This window comes from Lipomyces oligophaga (genome assembly GCF_038497815.1).
Source record: "Lipomyces oligophaga strain CBS 7107 unplaced genomic scaffold V1516scaffold_8, whole genome shotgun sequence".
NCBI classification, from domain to species: Eukaryota; Fungi; Ascomycota; class Lipomycetes; order Lipomycetales; family Lipomycetaceae; genus Lipomyces; species [Lipomyces] oligophaga.
The window spans coordinates 94,870-118,660 of NW_027117792.1; the positions used below are offsets into that span (position 1 = coordinate 94,870).

A 23,791-nucleotide genomic window follows, 5' to 3' on the forward strand; every position below is an offset into this window, starting at 1 on the left:
GTAAGTCTTGAGAAATTCATTCTTGTCCCATCCACCCATTTCATCCACATTTGGTTTCACTTCTACGTAACAATTATACAGACATATTAAATAATAAATCATCAAATTAAGCATAGTAACAAATTGATTCGGTTCTCCATGAAATTTTGAAACTTCAGTTTCGCATTCCAAGATTCCCTAGTTGATCTAGTAGCTGCATCTTATTGTACATATTCATATCATTAATCCACTTCATCCTGGTGGTCAATTTTCTCTCCTTCTCGTTCTTTCTGCAAACTGCTCTCTCCTTGCTCTATTTCAGACTTCTCCACGTCTACAGCTTCACTCTTCTTGATTTCAGAATCTTTCGGGGGCGGGGGAAGTGGCGCAACAGCGCCAGCAGACTCCGTAGGATGGTAATCAATTTCTTTACTCATCTTCTCCTGCTCCTCAAAGTATTCATCCAGCTGGCTTTGATGCCCCTCCGCTACAGACTTTTGGTGCTTCTTGCGCATGTATGTGGGTAATGCGCTACTATCTGCAGAATCTGATTCTGCAGACGGAGCCGTCTCGGCCGCAGGACCTGTAAGATGCATTTTCTTAAGAAGCAACTCTGTCTGAGTCAATGGTACCCCCGCCGAGTTAGTCTCTGCCTGTTCAGAATCATCATACTCTGCCGAAAAAATCTCACCCAATACCGGTACGTTACTGTCATATGGCGGGATGCAATGCAATCTCCCTATTCCAATGCCACACCCCAGGACTCCTTCGCCTCCCCAATTCTGCTCGGGAATGATACTTGCAAGCCGAACGGTATCGTAATCATGATTATACACTTGAAGCATCAGATCCCGATCGACATTCTGTTCCAGGACCTCGCCCAGCGACCCCTCTGATGTTAACTTGTATCCCTCGATCCCGACAATGTAATCTGAGTCCGGAATCAGCCCAGCCCGGAGTGCAGGCGATTCTGCAGCAACGTCAAGCACATGGAAAACAATTGACGACAGCGCCAGCGGAGCCCATTGGAGAGATAATCCGAGACTAGTTCCCCCATCGCTACTTGTCACAGCCATCGCAGACAAATCGACAGAAATTTCACGTAGTCGCTGGCCCTTCGCACTGAACACGTTAAACCGGACCGTCCGTCCAATACAATTCTTGATTTCCTGAATAAATACTGCTGAGTTGTCAGTTTCCTATGCTAGTTAGTATGAACTTCTCGGTGTCCTTGAAAGTTTTTGTACCAGTTGATGTCCATTGATCCCGCAAATGTAGTCGAAAAAGGACTCGAATCCAGCCTGAAATGCTAATGATCCCTCGGATACTTTTAAAACCTGAAATCCAAACGACTCCAGTAGCACACTGTCGACCGACGAACGGCCTCCCCCAGGCGTTGACTGCTCATTTCCCATTTGATTGACTTGGCTTTCGGTGATGACTCTCGTATTATAATGCGTTCATGTCTGCCGGACGCATTCTCTCACTGATATCCTGAGAACTCCCAACCAGGGTCTTCCTCATACTCTATATACGATAATCTACTTATATAATACAATTTTCTAATTTACACTCTTTCACTTCAAGTTGCGTGAATATATATCTCATGACTTGAGTTCCCCACTAGCTGGCGGAGCAGTCAGATCCTTTTTCTGCGCAGCCCAGATGCGAACGATTTCCTGTTCATAAGCCTTCTGCTGCAGCGCAACATTGTAACTGTGGCCCCCAAATTTTGACTTATCAATCTTTTCGTCCGCAGAACTGCCAAACGACTTGAATCCTCCCTTCATAGAGGTCCTCACAAAACTAAATGCAAGCCCACATCCCGTCGGATCACCTTCTCCATGAAGCTCAAGCATCGCTTTTCCTTGCGTCGCATTGATGAAGTTCTTGCTGGTGATCCACGGCGCAAGCTTCTCCTCGATTGTCATCCCCTCGTGCTGCTCATCATCCTCTTTACCTCCTCCTAGACCCTGATCCTCCAAAAACTGCTGTCCAACTTGCATCGTCTCAAGCAGTGTGATTTCCTCACAGCTCACCATTGACCGAATTCCGTCTTCATTCGGAAGAGTGTCTGTGGGCTTGATCTTCCAAAACCCCTGGTCATCTCCTGCTCGTTGATACTCCATAAACTCCTTTAATCTCTGCCGGTTCTGCATGTCGTTTTGGTCCGGAAAGTGTGACGATATCCCCTTAACTAAAATTCTCTCCTTGTCTGCTTTGCTCAATACTCGATACACAATCATCTTCAGACGATTCTTGCTTGCAGTCGTAACCCGTCGCGATCGTGGACTTGGAATCTCAGTGACAGGAAATGTCTGGCCGACACAAAATAAATGAGGAATACTTCGTAGAAAATATTTCTGGCCCTCGCCACCCCCAGTCCCGCGAACCATCAGAAAATCCGTTTCATTCGTCTCATGTCGAAAAATAGGCGCACGTACAAGCCGATTATAATACGTAGGCACAATCTCACCCTTGTCTACCGACCCGAAATTCCAAAACGGACTTCGGTCCTCTGTCCCTAGCACATACGTCTCGCCAATACTAAGCTTCGGCCGATTCTCATCGTCGCTGGCTTTCTTGCGATAGTAATTGATGATTTTACTGCCCATCCCGAAGTTGGACATCGCCATGGGGAATTCCTCTGAGTACTCCAGTAGCACATAATTCGATCCATCACCTAATGATAAGTCTTTTGAATGCGCGAATATCTGAGAGGCATCTTTGCCTTTGTCTTTCTTCTTCTTTCTGTGCCGCATTTTAGAGAAGCGAATAACAACATTTGGCCGTGTGACAAACATCGGTCGATGAAACGACCGCGCCTGCGACTTAGAAAGCTTCACTTTGTAGTACGGCGACTGCAATCTTATTGCAACCATTGAATGGTCAATGCTAAGATTACCAATTGTCGATCGTACCCGTGATTGGTAATTCTCTTTGAGTAAATCATACGCTTGATCATTCGATATGTTGTACCGCTTTTTTAGTAATTCTTCGCCCATTCCTGTCACTTTCTTTCTCGAACGTTCTAAGCACTGTTAGAGACTGAACTAAAATTCAATTAAAGCCACATATTTACTCACCAGGCCGCTTTGCATCCACGAAAAGCATAGGATCGTTGAGATCCAAAACAACTTTCTTAGCTTGTTCCTCGAGATTACCATTTATAATGGCTTCGTCGTCAACTCCATCAACATAATCATCATCGTCGACCCAGTATATATCATCACTAATTGCCTGCGCACCATTTTTGTGTCGTTTGGATTCAGCAGCCGCGTTATTATCCATACTAATATCTGAATCCGAATCCCAGATGATCTTACTTTCCCAGTCATAGCAAGCGAAGATGAGCTCTTCTTCGGCCTGTGTCAGACGGCGCTCTGATTTGTCCCGATACCGACGTCGCTTACTAGACTGCTCGCCCGCCCGGATCTGAATGACACCAGGTCGCTCGTAGACTGAGTTGCGCAGTCTAAGATGAGAACGGAAAACTTTCGACTGGTCTTTGTCCGCATCAAGATTCACCCTTGTGGGATAGCACGCTTTGATGTTCGTAGGTTCCGGTAGAGTGAGACGAGCCGTTTCTTGAACAAAGATCGACATACGTAGCGGGCGTTCTGGTTTTAGGGAAGGTAAAACATCGGACTGAGAATTAATTTCAAATTCCAGATCAAGATCGCCCATTTCTACCATATCTACCTGGAAATCGTCAGGTAGTTCTAGGCTCGGATCGGTTTGGATATCGTCAAGTTGTTGGTCAATATCCATGACAAGTTCGTCTGGAAGTTCAGGAACACTTTCTTCATTGTCGAAAAGGTTATCGGGAAGTTCATCCGGTAGCTGGTCAAGCTCATTGCTCGTAGAAGTAGGATTTGGATACACATTATCGTCCAGCGAATCGAGCCAATCGTTAGCGTCGGCACCATCATCCATGGTAGTATCACGAGCAGACTGCTGGTCCGAGACTTCATCTTCCTCATCATCAGCCAGTTCCGCCTCATCTTCATAATCCACTGCGTCTTCAGCATGTGCAACCAGTTCGCGTTCGTCAGTTCCTAAATCAGGTACTTCCCCGGAAAGTGCCAGCATCACGTCATCTGCATTTTCTGCGTCCTCGCCATCGGCTTCGCCGTCACCACTCGTTGCATCTCCTCCTACTGCACCATCATTGCCTTCCGCTAGAATCGCTGCAAGATCGTCTGCGTCAACATCCTGATCTTTCAACAACGACGCAATTCCATTGTGGTCTTCGTCGCTACCCTCTGGCGACCCTCCTTTACTCGTTGATTTGGTCGCCGCACTCATTTCTGCTCAAGTTGGAATCTAGACTGTCTGGTAACCGTCCGTATATCCAGTTAACAGCTGAAACCAGTGCTTACTATTCTTAATGTCGTTAAAAATGACGATTTTGTCATTTCGCTTCTTGAGAGGCACATTCTCTAGCAGGAACGAATCGTACTATCGCCTTAGAGTGTAAGCAAAGTATTACGTAAAGATTTCAGAAAGTCCATGAAAGGGTCATAAAAGAACTTTAGAACTGTATTACGGTTAAGTGATTTATTTAGTTCACATGTATCAGATAAAAGTTAGGCATTGAAACTATGCGATTTGGAATAGCCTAATTTCGAATTGAAACTGAACAGGATTAGGATAGCAATTGAACAGCAGCAGGAGAGGTTTCACATTTTACACTGTATATCATAAATTCGTAGAATCTGCTAGTTTTATATCTGATTAGTTATTTTATAAAAATCCCCTTATTTTTCAGCTAATTTTAATGGAATTCCATAAGTCCCTTCAGCTCGAAAATCCTCTACTGACATCCGATTTATCGCCAGCTGGAAGAGAATCGGATAACCCGTCTCGCCGCACCTTATCAATCTCGGAATGGCCTCTGCCTTGAACTTTCCACGATATTTCGCTTCAATTGCATTCAACAATTTACAATTGTGTTCTTTTGGTACGAAATTATTTGAATATTCTTAAAAATGGCTGAGACCGTCAAAATTACGGCACCTTCGCTTGGCGGCGTTACGATAGAAGGCATTCAAAACTCACCTGAGACTGTTCAATTTAGAGGATTGCGCTACGCATTGATCGAAAAACGTTATGATTATCCCAAGCGGATTGACAGCTATGAAACAGATATTGATGCAACTAAATATGGGTATGATTCTGCATTGATTAGAGTGTTGAATTCTAAATCTCTTTACGCTCAATGTTGACTGAATAGAGCTATTCCTCCTCAGCCATTCCGTATTCCGTCGCCCATTATCCCCAAAGATCAACTACAAACTGAATTCCCTGAGCAAGACGAGTTTGCTTGTTTGAATCTCAATATTACGCGTCCAGTAAGCGTTTCCTCGACTTCGAAGCCGGTTCCAGTCATGGTTTGGATTTTCCCAGGTGCAAATACATTTGGATCTGCTGCAGACAAGTCGTATGACCCGACGGCGCTTGTTGCTCGGTCAGCCAGCAAAGAGTTGCCGATTATTTTCGTGAATCTGAATTATCGACTTTCTCTTCTCGGCTACGTTTATGTGAACGGTCGTGCGAATCATTCCATGTATGACCAGACAGAAGCGTTGATCTGGGTTAAGAACCATATTTCTGATTTTGGTGGTGACCCTTCAAACATTACGCTTGTTGGCGAAAGCGCAGGCAGTCTTGGTACACATTACCACTCGTTAAATCCTAAGTCTGAAGGATTGTTCCGCAGAATTGGACTGATGTCGACCGTGATCGAATCAAGGACTCCGTTTCCGCTGGACGACGCAAAGGCACTTGCGGCCAAGGCAAAATCTCTCTGTGGAGTCGAGACAGACGCTGAATTTGCGGAAGTGTCTGTGGAGAAACTCATGGATGCAGTGCCCATCATCGGTGGTATGTACGGTCCTGTTGATGACGGCGGTTGGTTAGGCGATCTCAGTGCATCATCGGTTCCTTATATCGATCGGTCGCCTCTAGCCCAAGTTGAGGCAGTCATGCTTGGAAATACGCGGTTTGAATCGATTTTCTACGCTCCAAAAATTGGACTCATTCCTACAGCGATGCGTCATCAGAGGTTAACCGAGGTTCCGCTAATTGGTGTCGACCTCGCGGAACGCTACAATATCACAGCCGAGCCCGATCACGATTCCGAAAATCTTATGAACCTTGTTCAGATGTACGATGACATCTCGTACGGGCAACCCGTAGATCAAACAGTTACTCGGCTCCGCGGTGCAGGCGTAAAAACGTATCATTATCTTTTTGATGAGCCAAATCCTTACGATCCATCTTTCGACGCGCATCATGGTGTAGACGTATTGTATTTCTTCAACTCGTTCAAGTTTGACAAAAAGTACGACGATTTCATCGATAAATACCAGACCGGTTGGATCCGTTACGCTTATGGATTACCCCCATGGGATTTCCTTGGAGAAAATACTGAGAATGTTGTGATGGTCGACCAAGACCTGCATGTTCGTCAAGACGGAGAATATGAACTCCGCCGTCGAACAGAGGCGTTTGCAAAGCTAAACGAACATCGTCATAAATATGACGCTTATAATATCACGAAACGTTTCTTGTATGTCTGATACGATGTTTAAGTGCAAAGTGGAATTATATACAAATCCATATCCCTAGCTACCTTCTAACTCCCAATAACACAATTACAAGCGAAAAATAGAAAAAAACACAAAGTAGCAAGATCTCGAGTTAGCAAAGAGAAAAAAATAAAAATTCATACCGACCGCCATTGCCGTTCGATATCTTCGTCACTTGGTCCAGATATCGAACGTGACAACTCGGGCCTCGTGTGTAATGCGGTGGTTTGGAACACTCTAGCTGATGCAGAAGTAGACAAGTCGTCAGATAGCGTAGAAGTTGCCGTAGTCAGCGTTTCTTGGCTTGTGTAATTTTCTACGATGTGCAAATCTGATAACTGTGGAAGCTCTGAATCTGTCTCAGGTTCTCCAGTCTCCTGAATGAAATCGCTTAAATTTCCCATCCGAATATTCTGTAGAGGCGGAACTAGAGCAATCTCCTGCCGAGGTCGTGCAAGCAGCATCCGCCTGACCAAACTAGGACGCTCAACGGTTGGCCGCACAGGGAGACTTGGCCTTTGTCGAAGCAATTGAATACGTTCCAGGTCAGTCACAGATTCATTCGAGTCAGCGAAGCCGTCGACAGCCACTAAACCATCAGAACGAATGCGATGTTTATCAATCCCGATAAATGTGAATTCATCATTCGGGCCCCATGCAAACGCCTGATGTGAAAGTTGCCTGATCGGCCGTGCAGGACAGGAACGACGGACATTATGTGCTACAAATAAATTATCTCTCCCACAGGTCCAGATGTCGCCAGTAGGATGATGTCTTGCTCGACGTCGTCGCGAACGCCGAATAGAATTTGAGCGGTCGATCGTAGATAGACTCCAAGCGTCCAACTCGGAATCAGAAGATTCATCCTCCATGTCAGTGTACGTCCTCGGATCCTGCACTCGCGATCCGAAAGCACCTCCGCAGACCCAGTGTACACCCTGGATAGGACCCGAATGCAAGTCAATAACTCTATCAGGTACGTATTTCCGCTTGAGATTCCAGATCTGTAGCCGATAATCGCCAACAGACAATGATGCCGATGCAATGGGCAAATCATCAAGCGAAGTGATTGAATTGGTTTCCCATGGTTCAGGACTCCGCCAGACAGCACTTGAAACCGCACCCGAAGTAGATATCTCAAATGCTGGTTTTGGCGAGTGGGCTAGCTCACCACGGAAGTCCCAGACTCGGATGGCATGGTCTCTGCCTCCGGTGGCGACCGCGTCTATAGTCGGATGATAATCGACGCAAAATCCCGAACCAGTGTGCGCAGTTATGCGGATATCCGGATGAGCCAGATTGCGCGAGTCCCATCTGCATAAAGTACCCGTGTCGAATATGGCACAAAACTGGCTGCCGTTCAAAGGCGAAAACTGAACACGTCGTGTGGCATCTGGACCTCTCACTGTAGAGACGTTTTCGAGTGTGCGTAGATCCCAGTACCGAATGGTACCATCCTGACCGCCGGAAATAAGAATATTTGGATTATGATAGTTGTATGAGAGCGAATTCACCATACGACTATGGCCCGACGAGAACCGACGGATAGATCCCGGTTGGTCGATATCGTGCAAAGTAACCATGCCATTAGTCGACGCATACGCGATAGATCGACTGTAGGGTCCAGTGAGCCACTTGAGATCCGACACGTAGCCCAGGCGACTGCTGTCTGGGAAATTTCGTAACAGATCGTCGGCTTCGTTGATGGAGTCCGGGTCAATTCGAACCACACGCATGTATCCTCTTCCCGCTAAAACAACATGGTTCGAAGCTGGGTCTGCGGTGAAGGCTGTTAAGGGTGCTTCTGTCTGGAAAGTGATATGATCTGGGAGTAAACGGATTCCCGAAGTTGCTGGACCAGCGCTGCGGGTGTGCGGAGGAGGAGACAGGACGACAGAGTTTCCCGGGAAGCCCGGGGTAGGACAGGAACTGGAGAGAGATGAGGTTGGTGAAGTAGATGATGGTGGAGAAGTTAGAGTTGAGGAGGTCGACGAAGATGAAGCCGATCCAATGAAATATTGTCCTAACCGAGCGAGCGCAGTCAGGCGAGGACTAGGAAGTCCGTTTGTAGAGGTCGTGGTTGTTGAGGTCGCTGTCAAAGCAATCTGTGCATCGAGAGTGTGCGAGATTATTGTAGGAGAGTTGAAAGCTGTCAAATGGCGGGGGGGAGCCGAGTTCAGTCCAGGCTGTACTTCAATTGGTCTCGGGACAGCATGCTGAACTGGCAGTGCAGGGAGAGACCCGGAAGCGTTTGCTGGCGAAGTGACGGCGACGGCCGAGACACCAAGCACGGGAACGGCAGACAGCGGTGGAGAAGCCGGCCGACTCAGAGATGAGGATGCAGCGGGCATTACGGCGAGACAGTGTCAACTCTACACGGCCGACATTGGAAAACTGGAAAGCGGACTGAGGTGATAGCTGGTAAAGTTGGACCTTTTGGCAAGGCCTGGTTTGGCACCGGGAAACGACGAGATATCAGACCAGATTCGATATCAACGCACGCGACAGATCGCTCTCTAGTGTCCTTTGCAGACACTCTGAACTGGAGAGTTCTAAGCGAGAAGGTGAGAGACGGCTGCAATTGTGGGAAATCGTGGGAAATCGCGAGTTTTTTCTACGTCTCTGTGGGGGACGAACTGGACATCGCAAGCGGTTCAGGGATAGCACGACGCCCTTGGTTCTTCTCCTCAGTTCTGCGTCCAAGCGCAGTTCCGGATGCGGTAGTATTCGCGATGCAAAATATGGATTAGAATAGTTTGTATTGCTGGAATAGAGCAGAATTAAATAAGTTGAAACACTACGTGATATTACAGATAAAATGAAAAAACTGAGTCGAATGGATGCCAGCTCAACGCGTAAAGGACGGGGAGAAGTAGATAAATATCCCAATCGAGCAATGATTACCGAAGTTCGATCAGAAAACTATTTACTCTTCTGTTGGCTTCTCGTTTCGAACCTATACTTGGATTTCTAGAATTATCTCAATAAATTATTTATTCATTTGCGATTAAAGTAAAGACTGGCTTTTTAAAGATATTTGATTACTGCCTGACGTCGAAGTGTTCAGATAATGTCAGCTGTTTCAACTGACTCCATGACTCAAAATGAGTTCTGGCTCACTCTATGAATATTTATCATTGCAGAGGCTATTCTTTTTTGACTTATCATATTACTTCCACATATTATTAAATGTATAGCATCCTCTTCGTTCAAAGCTGAAAACAATCTGTTCTTATACAATTGTACTAATCGCGTTGTTCCTGTTGGCTCGCTTCTGTTGTGAGCCCCACGATTGGGACATTAATGCAAGCAGAGGGTTTAAATCTTTTTTGTAGGTAGCGCTATCGATAGATTGAAATATATTTTGAACTACAACTTTCCTCCTATACTTGTTCCTATATAGTAGAGGGCGGTAATGGCAGAAAGAGATGGCAGATCTCCCGTTGCCCTGGGCCCAAAATATGATGCCGACGGAGATACGGACAGCTACAATGACATGCGTGACAAGTTTGAACTAATCGATCGGTGGATCAACTACGACGACCCACGACTAGAAATCCCGACTATACTTCGACTTCCTGGTATATTTCTTTTCTCTAGCTTTGTAACTTTACCCATGGGTGCCTACCGTGGCGGAAAAGTAGCAGCATTGCGATTTCTCGCGGAGAATTCCCACCGGCTGCCGACTGCTGTGCAAGGCTGGTATTGGTATCATAAGAGGAAAAACTATGTGATCATGCATTCGGCTATGAAAGAAAGTGCATCGTTCACGCTTCGCACGTTTGCGTTTCTCGGGTGCATGTTTGGCGCCGAGGCTGTTCTTGACGCTGTTCGTGGCAGAATTGACTTTCTTAACACAATGGTTGCTACGACAGCCACAGGATTTGCTTATGCCTTCAGAAGTTGGTCTCCCTTCCCATATCGATGGTAACAGCGCAATACTAACTGATTCAGAGCAGATTCCGTTTTCTCAGGTTCGAAACACAATGAAATATGGCGCCAAAGTCGGTTTGGCGTTTGGTCTTTTGCAGGACGTCATTCGTGCGTATCAGGGCCAGCTATGGTATTATAATCGATTAGCAGACAAATTCGATTTACCTAAGCCAGAGAAGAAGCATGATACAATGAATTTGTTAAGTGAGAATACAAAGCAGATGTTACGCCGGAGATCAGAAAATTGATCTGCTCATTTCCATATGTACATATCATAATATTAAGTTACAATTATTATCGAATATCATTTTTACATCCGTATGCTATGCAAGATTATTTTATGGATCATCCAAAATTATTCCTCTTCATCATCTTCGATATCCTCCAATTCTGGCATTGGAAAGTTTAAAATTGCTGCGATTCCTGTAAACTGGTTGAGCTGTTTGCCGCTCTCATGAAGACTCGAAAACACTAGAGCTTCTCCACCCATCGCCTTCACTGTTTCGACCAGCGCGACAAATCTTTTCCGTTTCGCAACGTCGTCATTTCGAAATAAATTGTCTGAAATAAGCAAGGTCCGCACAGCTCCTCTGTCGACGGCGAGTTCAACCTGACGAGCTCCGTACCAAGCTTTTCCGCCGCCATCTTCCACCGCGACGCTAAGTGCTCTGAAAAACTCGTCCAATACGGCCGTTTCACGGGCGTATTTGGTTTCTGCGAGTTGAGCTCTAACTTCAGGCGCACGTAATACTTCATTCAAGGCGTGAACGTGTCCGGATGCACAATGGACAAGAACAAATTTTGATCTGGATTTAAGAACTTGTTTTGCCCGATTGCCAATTTCACCGCCCAGGCCGGCTTCTTTGCTCGCAGTGTCAAAAATGGATTTTAAAAGCTGCTCATTTGCAAACCCGGGAGATGCCAGAATGATCGCCTTCAGATTAGAATAGTCGAAGCTCTGAGCCATCCCCTTCGCCACATTACTATAGAATCGAGCAAGCGCTTTATCATGGGCTACCGCCGAGCCGGCTGCCCGTTTGCTTGGAATAGCCAGTTCAATTCGCTGTCGAACAAGCGTCATATACTCTCCAACTAGACAGACTGTCGCCAATCCAGGTTGCAGAACTACGGCACCGATTTCCGCTCTCGACCCGGGATCGCAGGCTGCTTGTACTGTCTGTAGTGATATTGAATCCCATGGCGCATAAGATGTTTTCGTCAGCGTAAACGCTCGGTGAAGCGCGAGATCTAAGGTGTGATATTGACCTAATCGTACATGCGGAGATTCTTCGCATACGGGTCCTGAAGCATGGAGGGCTGCGCCCGGAGCGTCAAAATCCGTTTTTTCTACTTTAATCGTTAATGTTAATGAAATCCGCTGTGAAGGAGCATTAGTCGTCGCTCCTCCACTTCCTCCGATCCTATCATTTGGTTCTTTGGTCACTCGACTAACTCTAATTAGTCTCTTATATTAAACTCATTCTCGAACCAAAAGTGCTGCTCTTACCGAAAAGTAGGCGCTCTCAACACATCCCCCGTTTGGATCAAATTATAGGTATGCCAAAGATCATTTGGCTCTTCGGGTAAAAGTTTGATCGAGCCAGAGCCATCTTTAGATACATTCTTCGCTAGTATTTTCATTGTGTACAGATTTCCGGAGCCTCCAGTCTGATATATTTATTTGGTCTTGCTAATAGAAATCATATGCTGTTCAGATTGAGAGGATACGCTCAGGTCATTGGGACAATTATCTAGCTGCTTTTGGCTCAATACGAGGCAGAGAGCTTAACTACACACATAACACCATATTTTCTTTATAAAATATTCAAAAAAGTCAAAAAAATATGCAAAACTTTTGCTAACTATGTCTAAGTATATTCATAATCAACTTCAGGACTCAAATAAACCTTTTTTGAAGGTGAAATTCACAAAATTTCGGAAGAATTATTTCTCAATAATTTTCATTAACCCGGGGTAAGCTCGAGGAGCCTCACTAAAAATCACGTGTGCATAGCCTTATATACATATTGTAAGACATCCAAACACAGAAGGAATCTTAGTATCTGATCAAATGTACAACTGTAGTTTCTATGACCCAACGAATTTAAAATTGTGTAAAATTATGCAAGCATGCAATTATGTAGATACAAAACCGTATGAAAATTCAGTTCCGTCTAGCCACGTTTTAAATAAGTAGTATTTAGCAACCAAAATCAAAATCAAACATCAAAATAATTAAACATATTTAACCTTAAGCCTCAAGAGATTGGTAACGGTAACAGCATTATGCAATTCCAAGAACTAGATCAACTTTGGAACCACCCATATCCTGACCCTTCATTCTCTTGACGAGCCAACCAGGCAAGACTATATCACCAAAGGTACCAGTCTTTATGACTCCTGTGGCTTTCGAGTAGCCAAGCATGAGCGCAATTGCGTCAAGCTTGGTTTTGTAGATCTTGTCCACTTGCTTACCCTGCAGAACGCTCTTCACATTATCAGTCAACACCGGCAGCGTATTGCCATTGATATGTAGTGCGAGCTTGACCTCCGGGAACGAATTTACGTCTCCGACAGCAAACACCGGCGTCGTCGCGGCCTCGACCTCAAACGTGTCAAGAACCTTGATCGCGCCCGTCTTAGCATTAATCCATTGTTCAGGCACAAAACTGCTGTTCGGATTGTAGCGAGACGACTCATAAACCAGGTCGGCCTGGACTAGCTCAGCTGGTTCGCCGTCTTTGAACAATGACACAGTCCCGTCAGTGTTGGCTACTCCTTTGTAGCCAAACTTGGTTTCAACTCCCAGCTGGTCCATTATGTGTGCAAGCTTCGCACGGAACCGCTCGGAGTAGTGCGCTGACATCGGTAGCCGATCTTTTTGAACAAGAATAACCCGTTTTTCTTTCCCGTATCGATCCTTAATTTCACAGGCCAGCTCACAGCCCACGCTACCCGCACCGAGGATGATAATCTTCTTACTTTTTGCCACGTTTGCTCGTACACTGGAAAAGTACTCGGCCACATTTTCGTTTCTGGGTGCAAGCGGTGTGTCCCATTTTTGTCCAGTAGCTATAATCTTGAAATCTCATGTCAGCATATTTCTAGACCATTTGTCCCGCCCCAACTCTGGAGTCAAAATCAAACTTACCAACACATCGTATGGAATCTTAGCCCCGTTTTCAAGTAAAACAACTCGCTGATCCTCATCGATCCGTACAGCTACTCCGCGAATGAGTTGACCTTTGCCCGGTCGATCTGGACCAGAAAAAAGATTGTCGTAGGATTTCACGCAGTCACCGGTGACATCCACGACACAATTGCGCAACGCAGTCGGCAAATATACAAACTTATCACGCTTCTCGATTAAGTCGACTGTGAACTGAACCGGAATCGACGCTGCCTGGCTAATAATATGCTCTGCAAACTTCGCTCCATAGACTCCGCCACCAATAATGACAATGTGCTTAGGCGATGCAGACATGTCGAAAATCGATAATTGGCAATCTGTGACTTCCGGAGAGTGCTACTTCAAGAAGTCTCAGCTCGCAGAGGTCTCTCCATCTTCCTTATATATTTTCTGGTCGTCGACTGGCATTGTATGGACATGACAATCGCGCCACACCAGACGAGGCATTCGCGCGAGTTCTCGACCCAAACAAGAAAAGGGTAAATCACCAGCATACGCGCAACAGCATCAATAAGTCAGCAATTCAAGTTAAGTTTCTTGCGTCTGCTTACTTCTTCTTTGTCATTTGCACTGCAAAGGTGACAAACAATAAAAGGTAGAAACGGCTCGGATTTGGCTGATAAAACGTTACGTGAGCAAATGCGAGTTTCCTAAATGAGCCTCGCACTCGCGCGGAAAGCTCGCCTGAATGGGTGCATGCAATTATAAGAGCGCCTTGAATTATGATCTAAAAATTAAGAGATCTTAGCCTTCCTAGTGTCTATTCTGAGATGAGAAATATCGAGATTAAGGACTCTTCGTTTTGATTCTGTGTTTGTACATTCCTGGAGTCTCGAGGATCTTGCCAGACTCCCACATTCCCACTTTGCGCCGCCGAGCAGAAGCTTCAATGGTCTCATAAGCAGCTCTTGAAGACCCGAAAAACGTATTCAGGTGTCCCTCATACACGATTGCGAAGCCGGCGCGTAGTAATTCTGCAGAGACGTCTTTGGGACCTGTCCACGTCCAAATCGTAGCTTTCGCAACCGCTCTATGATACTGATCGATAGAAAACACTTTGATTGTGGCCCGTCTACCAACAACATAATTCGTCAACCATTGGCGAGCCTCGGCGCTGTATTCTTGAGCCGGATTTCCAAAATGACCAGCTTCAGGCGCGTCAACTCCGCACAGACGTACAGAGATCGTGTTACTTGATAGTTTTTGAGTTTTACTTGATTTTCTTGCTGCCGAGGAGATTGTGGAAGATTTTTTTCCGGGACTAGAGCCTGAAGTCAATATATTATAGACCCATTTTGACATCGATTTCTTGTTCTGGTCAGCGGCAATCACGCTAGGCAGCCAATACTGCTCATAAGGGACGCGTCGTAACCAGTTCCAACCGGCAAACATTCCACCTGGGGTGTGGAACAACCTAAAATTATCTCCATCGCCAACATAAACAATTCTACCTCTAATAGGACGGTTAAACTCGATAAACCTCCGCGGAATGTCCATAGCTGTAGGAAATCGCTTCAGGTACCGAGAATATAAGTAAACAGAACCCAACATGACTGTCGTAACAGCACAGGACTCGACGAAGGTACGCAGAGAGAAGATGCTATAGTTTTTGTCGTCATCGCCAGCGTATCGTGATGTAAGAGCAGATAAATCTTCAGACGCCTTGATCTCGTCGATCAAATATTCTTTTAACTTCTGAGTATCGAAGTCGTCTAATTGACCGTGCCCGCTCGGAACGGAATCTGATTTAGATCCACCATCCTGTCCAGAATCGGACTTGGAGCCTGATTTCGACCACCACCACCCCATAGATTATGCAACTATAAACAACCACAGATCAGGCGCACCATGGATTGACCTTAATTTCGTAATAGTCCGCAATTGAGTTAAAGTGCGAGGTCAAAACAGCGTGTCGATACATTGGCTAGACACTAGACCCGCAATTACTTTGAGTCTTCCGTGTCAAGATGTATCTAATATTTATGATAGTAATGATAAATGATCTGCGGAATCCAATACAATTCAATAAATCGGATTAAATAAGTAAAATGGCAGAAGCAATTGAAACGCTTCGATCAGCATTACAGACTTCCTCGTTTCTATCGATGACGAAGGACGAGGTTGAGGAACTGTACACACAATCATACAATTTCATAATTGCGGGACGACAACCTCGGTCGGTCGATTCTACTGAGTTATACTCCTTCATCGAGTTGCACTTTTATCTTGCATTAATCACATGCCACGATAATGAGGCAGCTACAGTGTTGACGACGTTGAGCGATCGGTTTGGCGAGTCGTCTCCTCGAATCGGTGTCATGAAGGCACTATTAATTGAGGCCACGGAGAGTTTCGACAAAGCGCTTGATTATTTGAACGGGCGGCCAGACACAGAGCTTGGCGCAACGAAGCGAAGACTAGCGATTATGCGAGCGACTGCCACTTCGGCCTCGCTCAATGCAGGATACATCAAAGAGCTCAATACTGTGCTTGACACGTTTCCCTCTGATGGAGAGACCTGGGCCGAGCTAGCTCAGGCGTATATCGATGTCGGCATGTATGCGCAGGGACTATTTGCACTACATGAGGTTCTGCTGCTTTTCCCTCTGGCGTATAATATTAACGCATGGATCGCGGAGGTGACGATGAAATTCGCAGAGACGCTGAAAGATCAAGGTTCCGGCGGTGTCTCAACAGAGGAGAAGTACGCAGAGGCAGTCAAGTTTGCTTTAAGATCTGTTGAGTTATGTGATGATTATGTACGAGGATGGTCCGGAGTTTTAGTGGTATGTAGATTTATATGGCCGTATTTGCGCTCTATTTTAATCCAAACTAGGGAAGTTCAAAACTGCTCGACCTCGGCAAAAACGTCGATAAGGATTTATATAAGATGTTATCGACACTCGCACGACAACAGCTGGAGAAAATTGTGGAGCAAGAAGATGCACGGCCAGAGGATCTGCAGGCAGCTGAGTATATTCTGAAAAGCGTGAAAGCGTGAAAGTAGTGCGTTGGACTGTGCTAGAATTGAATATATTGTTAACTGGATATTTGTGATCGCTCTGTGAATGAGTCTATTACAGGCAGCGCCTGTGAAATCCAGTCCGGGTCTCGAAGGTAGAGGCCGTGGTCGCGTGCTGTGACCGGCACTTTCCGTTTTATGGTGCTATACGGACCCTCCTTGATAGTATATTCTCGCAGGATTGTGTTGTCAGCAAACTCGACAAACAGTCTCGTTTCCCGAACTCTAAACAAAACATCATCTACTCTAAGAAAAAAACGGGCGAGCAGTAAGAGTCTCTCGGCCATGACTCGAATCTTGACAGAGTATAATGCCGCGCCATTATCGCCTAGCTCGTCTTCAAACAGGACGATATCATCGAAATATAGAATCGGGTCTGGGCGACGTAAGCGATCATATGGTAGGCTGTCAGTCGATTTTGTAAATTTGGTTGTATTTAGAGTAGGCGTTCCGCAATATGGAGTCGTATACGTCCAGTCGAACGGCTTGACGACTTGATGGACTTCGTCTGACGATTTCGCTTTGTCTTTCATCCATGCATCTGAATACGATACCCGGACTAGTCCACCCTGCGGGTTTCCATGCTTTGTGACGAGATCTAAAGCGTCGACTGTGTTGAATCCGAGACTCCATCCAGACAAGTCATGGCTTACGACAACGTAGTTATGACCAAAAATCATTTCGGGCATAGGAATCTCGATCCGACTTGTTGCCCGCTCTATTTCGGACGCACTCATGATCGGCCGCTTCGAGGTGTAAATCGACCAGCCAGAAGCAGAAATCGCTGGCTGTCCCAGAACACTGCTTGTAGCTGGATGTAGCCTGTATAGCGGATCTGGGTCGTAGGATGGTAGTCGAGTAATCAGACTGTCGTAGTCTTCCTCTAATTCTTCCGAAACAGACCCAATTGGATTGGAATCGTCGACTATCAAATCCATTTTATGATGATTGCAAGACAATGGATTCAAATTAGCGTATTTCGGATTGATCTGGACCCAAGTCTTATCAAATCGATATTATCCAGTAATTTCTGTTTACTCCAACATCATTTGCAGTTATCTGATCTCTTGATGCCTAGACGTGAACAGTAGATCACATGATTATGTTACATAAGATGTTACATATTAGAAAGGACGAATGGTCTACACGTGTTCAGATGAGATGACGTACTTGTGATGTGCATGAACTGAAATTATGTAACGCAAGGTAGGAGAATTATTTAATAGTAGATTGTAATATATTTATTCAAGGAATATATAACTATGCCTAATCATAATAATATGATCCTTAATATTAACATTAATATTGTTCCGAAATATATACGTATATGCATAAGTTAAATATACTTCTGAGTTGGAAAAATAAGAATGGCAGGGATGGCGCAAGGCTTCAGGAACAGCCACGGCACTACGAGGCAGTGGAACCAGAAAGGGCAAGGCCCGAGACCCTCCTAATTTGTGGAGATGTGATGGCAGTAGGTGCTCGAGGCTGTACAGCGGATAGCACGTAGGACTGAGCAAGACTATATATAAAGGACAAGCAGATCCTCCCCTTAAAAGCATTTTATAGTTCTTTAGTATCTAGACCACTATAGGACTCGATCAAATTTTTCAGAAAAATGAGCTCAATTGTAGTCACAAACATCTCTGCCGACGTCACACAACAGCAGCTCGAGAGCTTTTTCTCGTTCTGCGGAACGATCTCGTCGATCGAGATTGTGCCGGCCACGTCGACAAAGCCGGGTGAGGAGGATGTGAAGCTCCAGGCAGCCAAGGTGCACTTTTCTCAGGATTCAGCGGCCCAAACTGCCCTACTGCTCCACGACACACAGCTGGGCAGTCGCCAGCTGATCATCGAGCCCGATAACTCTGGCGTTGCTCCTCCAGCACCGTCGTCGGGCGCTGCAACAGGCACGTCGGCGCCGGCCGTCGTCACAGGACCGCACGAGATTGCGCAGGAAGACAAGCCCAAGACTACGATTTTTGCCGAAATCTTGTCGCACGGTTACCAGCTTTCTGACCAGGCGATCCAGAAGTCTGTTGATCTTGACAAGAAGCACGGATTTTCGGACAAGTTCAACAAGTTTTTGACAGACATCGACACTAAATACAACGTTTCTGAACGTGCGAGCTCAACAGCACACGAAGCAGACCAAAAGTATGGTATCCGTGAACATGTTCAGAGCACTCACTCGGTCCTGAACCGGTATTTTGATCGTGCTCTCGATAGTAAGGCCGGCGCCTCAGTCCGCAAGTTCTACAAAGATACATCTAAGTCGGCTCAGGACATCCACCACGAGGCACGTCGTCTGGCAGATCTTCGCACAGGCAAGCCAAACGGCTCTGCCGTCGACCAGCCTCAGGCGGAAGATATTGCCATCACGGGCAGTGCACCTCCTCCTGTATCTGCGGACCCTGTTTCTGAGAGTGCCACAGCCCCTACTACCACCACTGCGACCACTGCGACCACTGCGACTCCTTCAAACTAGTGTTTGAGCCTATTGAACATTTTCAGCTAGTCTGAGCTTTTTGAGCTCTAATGAATTCCTTTTGACTTGTATTAGCCTTCTATTAGTGCCCGCATATACAACGGGTATACGTAAGCCAAATTCTATAGACGTTCAGTTCGGGGCCAGGCCGGTCAGTCCCTGTGGCGTACAGCTCATCGGTGGACCCTGATTTCGACGGTAATCAGCGCAGAATCTATGCCGTATATCATGGCATATACTGCTCGACTATGTGTTGTTACCTTGAAAAATAGAGTAGTTACAATTCCTATTGCGCTGAAGATAGATAGTTAGGAGTCTGTCTGTACATCTAGAGCAGTATAATATAACAGACCCTTCGACTATCAAATATGTGTATTATGTAAACATAGTAGCATTATTATGTAATATTTTTGATAGCCACTTACATTTCATTAGTCAGCACCATCCGGAATAGCTGGCATTGCTATATAACTGCGCAGTACTGAAAGAGCAATATGTCAGAGTATAAGCCAGATTCAAGTTTCGGATAATTATTAGTACTTTTATAATTGAGCTATAAACACGATTTTCCTTCTCCCCTCTGTCTGGACTTGAAATTATCAAGCAGTTGAAATTACAGGTTTTTTCGGGACTATTCAGATTTTTGAGTGGTTTGTGATGGTCGGTACCGGCATTATGCATGGCTATCTGTGCATTTTGCGCTGAAGAATATGTATTCTATCATCTGAGGGTCTGCAAGATATGTTAACTGCCCGAATCAACTTTATGTATAATTAGATCTGCGAGGAGATGCTGCTTAGAGTCCAAGCTTTGCTTTTTTATTTAGCAAAATTGCATCACCCCAATGTACTTCAACTTATTTATTTCTTGCTGATTTGAAATGTTTTAGAACATGAAAAGGCAGTTTATGATAAATCAACAAAAGTATTCGTTCTACGGTTTCAAGAAGTTATCGACACAGCACGAGGATATTTCAAACAATACTCAATGGCCAGGTGGAGGATCCTGAAATGGAGATCAAAATCCGTGGCTGGGATCTGTCGCTCATATCGCACCACAGATTCCTCAGCATGAAAAATCCAGTCATATCTGTATTGGTAAACCTGTTGCGGATCGATCTACTGCAGATTTTCTCACTAGAAACTTGGTTTATTCGTATATCTAATTGTAGACTTGACATATAATCTGACCAATCTTCTCTTTTGTCAGAAAGACTCTGCGCTCAGATAGAGTTACATAACCACTCCCACGTTTTTTAGTTACGACATCGAGACTAGCAGAGAAGTTCGAAACATTGCAAGAATTGGAAACAATTTACAGCTACTCAAAACTTGTTGATCTTGAAAATTTAAGAGAATCCGAATTCAGATATGCAGAACAATTACAAGTTTACGAAGAAAGTAAATCGAACTGACATTGTAACTTCAACCAGAGAAACCTTCTCGGTCTGAGTGCCATCAGAAATCTGTCTGTTGTGGAGTACATAAAGAGCTAAACAAAATTATCAGCTGTATTAAATGCGATAATACTGTTATTGAGCTAGCATGGCGAGATTAGAGAGAATTATTTAATAACAATGTTTATGATTTGTTCTTAAGCCTCTGTAACCTATGCTGGTCGCGATTTCTCATCATACGACTAGTCCGAAGACTATGTGAGCTAAGACAGCTTGCGATATCTGCTATCCAAGACAAGACAGGTAGGAATACAGTAGCAACGTCGTGAAATATCCGAACGATCTGCATGCAACTCATACAATGAATTCTATTGACAAGATCAGCGCCCAACGGCAACAAAAAATTTACTTGAATCAAATCGATGTATACTGCCAAGCGGACTTGATCCGAATATTACTTCGATTACAATACGCCGATGTCGGTTTTAACAGTCCCATTTGCCTGCTCTGGAATAGTATCCGTTTCTGCAACCTTGACTCTAAAGTTTGTGCGCAGTAGGCCGACAGAAACTGTTATTACTATACTAAATTCGTCTTTGGACTAATAAAATTTGATCTGAATTCGGACTAATCGATGGCCAAGAACGCAAAGTCCACCGACGGTGTCGTTATCGGAACCTGTCAACCTTCAAGGTACGCTCCAAGTACCGAGAACTATCCCGACATGTCGTGGAGAGCGTGGCCATCGTGGCATTGAAACATTGTGGGTCTTACAGATGTCGAGGAGGATTCGGAAGACAATGTCGACGCACGTCCTGTTGACCGTACTGACAAGGTACTGGGGAACTGCACCAGCGAAAACCGTAGTTGTCAACAACAAGCCGGACAGGATCTTGTCAGGTATAAGGAACGCGACCTGACAGCTCGTCAGCTGGTTGGCAGCTCACGAGATATAGCCAACCCATTATATCAAATTCTTTATTGTCTGATTGTCTGATTGTCTGATTGCCTCATTGTAATTTTACATGATCGTAGATCTGTCTCAAGGATATCAATTCCGCTCTTCGCAAGAGCTCTATGTGCAATATCATAAATTATCAATCTTCGCATAACTGCAAGGTAGTAATAAAATCCTCACCTACAAGGTGCAACTGCGCGCGCATCTAATTTGGATAACAATTCCCGCGCTTTTGCTCGCTGTCCAACTCCGCTATTGTCTACTTTTCATTGTCATTCATCTGCTCCACATACTTTGTCTGTCTTGACATCTCTCAACTAACCTGTTTCTCGACAGGTTCCCTCATAATACCCTCGTTCACCGCATCTAGCGCTGGCCGCTCTCGCCGCTCTACTACCGCTCGCGCCAGCTTACTTTGGTCGCGTGCACATTGGCTCGTCTGGTCCCAGTAACCGCTGTTCGAGCCCCTCGGCGCCCACACACGCCGCACTAGTCTCCAAAGGGCAAAATCCCTGCGGCTGAGACCTGCAAGGTTCTCGCGGAGACAGGGCGCTCGACCATTTTTGGTTACTTTCTGCGAAAAAGCGCTATTCTGGCGGACGACGGTCGACGGTCGACGCCGGTTGACGGTGGTCGGGGACGCGATTACTAACAAAAGAAAAAAGCCAAAGGTCAAGAGAAATGGGTTAGACGACAGTCAATTTTTCTGCGCGAGTACCTTGTGGGAACCTTGTGGGACGGCCAGGTTCGCAGACCCAGCTGCGTGAGCAGGCGATTGCACTTATATTCAACAGATATCCAGACACAGACAAAGAGGCATACACAGACGACATACACAATCTACAGGACGGTAGTAGTAGTATTGAAATTCCTATCACATTCACCGCCATGTCGACTTACATCTCAGAATTCCTGCCACATCTGGTTGCGCTCGCAGTCCGAGACGACTCAGACTCCGATGCGACTCCAGAGTGCGCAACCTCGAACGATTACAATGGTCGGATAGGTGTGCGAGTGTCGTCCATATTCGTGATCATGTTCTCCTCTACTTTGGGTGCACTGTTCCCTGTTCTGATCAAGCAGTCGCGTGTCACCGTTCCCGAGATGTTCTACTTCATCGCAAAGTTCTTTGGCTCTGGTGTAATTATTGCAACTGCTTTTGTGCATCTGCTTGAGCCTGCAATGGACGCTCTTGGAGATGAATGTCTCGGCGGCGGCTGGGGAGACTATCCATATGCTATTGCGTTCTGTTTAATTTCCATCTTCATTCTCTTCTTCATCGAGGTCATGACTTACCGACTCGCTGATTTCAGTTCGTTTTCGGGTGCACCTGTTGCCTCAGATGACGAAGACGATGATGCTACTGCAAACGGCCAATCTCATAGCCATTCTGCTTCAGCAGCTGTCAAAACCATTCCTAGTCCTGCTGAAGACACAAACACCAATGATAAACATTTTTCGCATCGCAACGATCATATTGATTCCGACACTGGAGTCGAGGTTCCGAACGCCATTCGTTTGCCTGACTCGGAGAAGAATGATTCTGAGTTTTCTAACAAAGATCTCGAGCAACAGTCTGTCCCCGTCTCTGAGAGTCTCTCTGCACAGCTGGCTGCAATTTTTATTCTTGAGTTTGGTATTATATTTCACTCGGTTTTCGTTGGTCTTTCGCTTGCCATTGCCGGCGATGAATTTAATGTTCTCTATGTAGTTCTTGTGTTTCACCAGGGCTTTGAGGGTCTTGGTTTGGGCAGTCGTCTAGCCTCTACGCCATGGGCACCCAATCGCAAATGGGTCCCCATTGTTATGGGTATTGCGTACGGTTTGACGACTCCCGTTGCCATTGCCATCGGCCTTGGAGTTCGCAAGAGTTACAACGATGCTTCTCGTAAGGCTCTTATTTCGAATGGCATTTTTGACTCCATTTCAAGTGGTATTCTCATTTACACTGGTCTGGTCGAGCTCATGGCTCATGAGTTTTTGTTTTCGTCTCAGATGAATAAAGCGCCAATGTCCCGAGTTTTATTGGCATTTTTCATCATGTGTCTTGGTGCTGGTCTTATGGCGCTTCTTGGTCGTTGGGCTTGATTCAATTTTGTATTTATCGTCCTTTTTGTTCGTTAGATTGAATGGTTTGTTTTCATGATCTATTAATGATTCAAATGCATTCTACGCCTAATTAATCAATTAATCAATTCAATCTATTAATTCATAGATTCGGCTAAATGGAGG

General features: G+C 45.4%; 12 protein-coding genes across 12 annotated transcripts; 5 read left to right on the forward strand and 7 right to left on the reverse strand.

The window, feature by feature from the left end:
- Positions 1-86: 86 nt before the first annotated feature.
- On the reverse strand, positions 87-1,442 carry V1516DRAFT_693106 (GRASP55/65 PDZ-like domain-containing protein). Its single transcript, XM_066923889.1, has 2 exons — positions 1,227-1,442; positions 87-1,178 (listed from the first exon to the last, which is right to left on the reverse strand). The coding sequence occupies exons 1-2, from the start codon at positions 1,392-1,394 to the stop codon at positions 222-224; spliced, it is 1,125 nt and encodes a 374-aa protein (XP_066775270.1). The 5' UTR covers positions 1,395-1,442; the 3' UTR covers positions 87-221.
- Positions 1,443-4,509, reverse strand: V1516DRAFT_680762 (uncharacterized protein). The gene is made up of 2 exons (XM_066923149.1): positions 3,066-4,509; positions 1,443-3,010 (listed from the first exon to the last, which is right to left on the reverse strand). The coding sequence occupies exons 1-2, from the start codon at positions 4,285-4,287 to the stop codon at positions 1,584-1,586; spliced, it is 2,649 nt and encodes an 882-aa protein (XP_066775271.1). The 5' UTR covers positions 4,288-4,509; the 3' UTR covers positions 1,443-1,583.
- A 347-nt stretch (positions 4,510-4,856) lies between these two features.
- Positions 4,857-6,646, forward strand: V1516DRAFT_680765 (Alpha/Beta hydrolase protein). The gene is made up of 2 exons (XM_066923150.1): positions 4,857-5,149; positions 5,216-6,646. The coding sequence occupies exons 1-2, from the start codon at positions 4,971-4,973 to the stop codon at positions 6,561-6,563; spliced, it is 1,527 nt and encodes a 508-aa protein (XP_066775272.1). The 5' UTR covers positions 4,857-4,970; the 3' UTR covers positions 6,564-6,646.
- V1516DRAFT_680766 (WD40-repeat-containing domain protein) lies at positions 6,332-9,244 on the reverse strand. The gene has a single exon (XM_066923151.1). It carries the CDS (start codon positions 8,921-8,923, stop codon positions 6,710-6,712), a length of 2,214 nt encoding a protein of 737 aa, XP_066775273.1. The 5' UTR covers positions 8,924-9,244; the 3' UTR covers positions 6,332-6,709.
- A 715-nt stretch (positions 9,245-9,959) lies between these two features.
- On the forward strand, positions 9,960-10,807 carry V1516DRAFT_680768 (uncharacterized protein). Its single transcript, XM_066923152.1, has 2 exons — positions 9,960-10,474; positions 10,527-10,807. The coding sequence occupies exons 1-2, from the start codon at positions 9,988-9,990 to the stop codon at positions 10,751-10,753; spliced, it is 714 nt and encodes a 237-aa protein (XP_066775274.1). The 5' UTR covers positions 9,960-9,987; the 3' UTR covers positions 10,754-10,807.
- V1516DRAFT_642471 (eRF1 domain 1-domain-containing protein) lies at positions 10,772-12,213 on the reverse strand. The gene is made up of 2 exons (XM_066920122.1): positions 12,013-12,213; positions 10,772-11,953 (listed from the first exon to the last, which is right to left on the reverse strand). Exons 1-2 carry the CDS (start codon positions 12,144-12,146, stop codon positions 10,861-10,863), a joined length of 1,227 nt encoding a protein of 408 aa, XP_066775275.1. The 5' UTR covers positions 12,147-12,213; the 3' UTR covers positions 10,772-10,860.
- A 254-nt stretch (positions 12,214-12,467) lies between these two features.
- V1516DRAFT_547973 (uncharacterized protein) lies at positions 12,468-14,235 on the reverse strand. Its single transcript, XM_066919195.1, has 2 exons — positions 13,657-14,235; positions 12,468-13,584 (listed from the first exon to the last, which is right to left on the reverse strand). Exons 1-2 carry the CDS (start codon positions 13,987-13,989, stop codon positions 12,790-12,792), a joined length of 1,128 nt encoding a protein of 375 aa, XP_066775276.1. The 5' UTR covers positions 13,990-14,235; the 3' UTR covers positions 12,468-12,789.
- Positions 14,236-14,481: 246 nt separating this feature from the next.
- Positions 14,482-15,504, reverse strand: V1516DRAFT_697195 (micrococcal nuclease; the record flags this gene model as incomplete). The annotated part of the gene is made up of 3 exons (XM_066924074.1): positions 14,482-14,917; positions 15,044-15,347; positions 15,453-15,504. The coding sequence occupies 3 exons, from the start codon at positions 15,502-15,504 to the stop codon at positions 14,482-14,484; spliced, it is 792 nt and encodes a 263-aa protein (XP_066775277.1).
- A 196-nt stretch (positions 15,505-15,700) lies between these two features.
- V1516DRAFT_680774 (uncharacterized protein) lies at positions 15,701-16,743 on the forward strand. The gene is made up of 2 exons (XM_066923153.1): positions 15,701-16,481; positions 16,532-16,743. Exons 1-2 carry the CDS (start codon positions 15,744-15,746, stop codon positions 16,694-16,696), a joined length of 903 nt encoding a protein of 300 aa, XP_066775278.1. The 5' UTR covers positions 15,701-15,743; the 3' UTR covers positions 16,697-16,743.
- Positions 16,498-17,750, reverse strand: V1516DRAFT_680775 (type 2A phosphatase activator TIP41). Its single transcript, XM_066923154.1, has one exon. The coding sequence runs from the start codon at positions 17,653-17,655 to the stop codon at positions 16,735-16,737; it is 921 nt and encodes a 306-aa protein (XP_066775279.1). The 5' UTR covers positions 17,656-17,750; the 3' UTR covers positions 16,498-16,734.
- A 446-nt stretch (positions 17,751-18,196) lies between these two features.
- V1516DRAFT_548553 (uncharacterized protein) lies at positions 18,197-19,423 on the forward strand. The gene has a single exon (XM_066919196.1). It carries the CDS (start codon positions 18,336-18,338, stop codon positions 19,203-19,205), a length of 870 nt encoding a protein of 289 aa, XP_066775280.1. The 5' UTR covers positions 18,197-18,335; the 3' UTR covers positions 19,206-19,423.
- A 2,941-nt stretch (positions 19,424-22,364) lies between these two features.
- On the forward strand, positions 22,365-23,773 carry V1516DRAFT_680784 (Zinc/iron permease). Its single transcript, XM_066923155.1, has one exon. The coding sequence runs from the start codon at positions 22,448-22,450 to the stop codon at positions 23,645-23,647; it is 1,200 nt and encodes a 399-aa protein (XP_066775281.1). The 5' UTR covers positions 22,365-22,447; the 3' UTR covers positions 23,648-23,773.
- Positions 23,774-23,791: the final 18 nt, after the last annotated feature.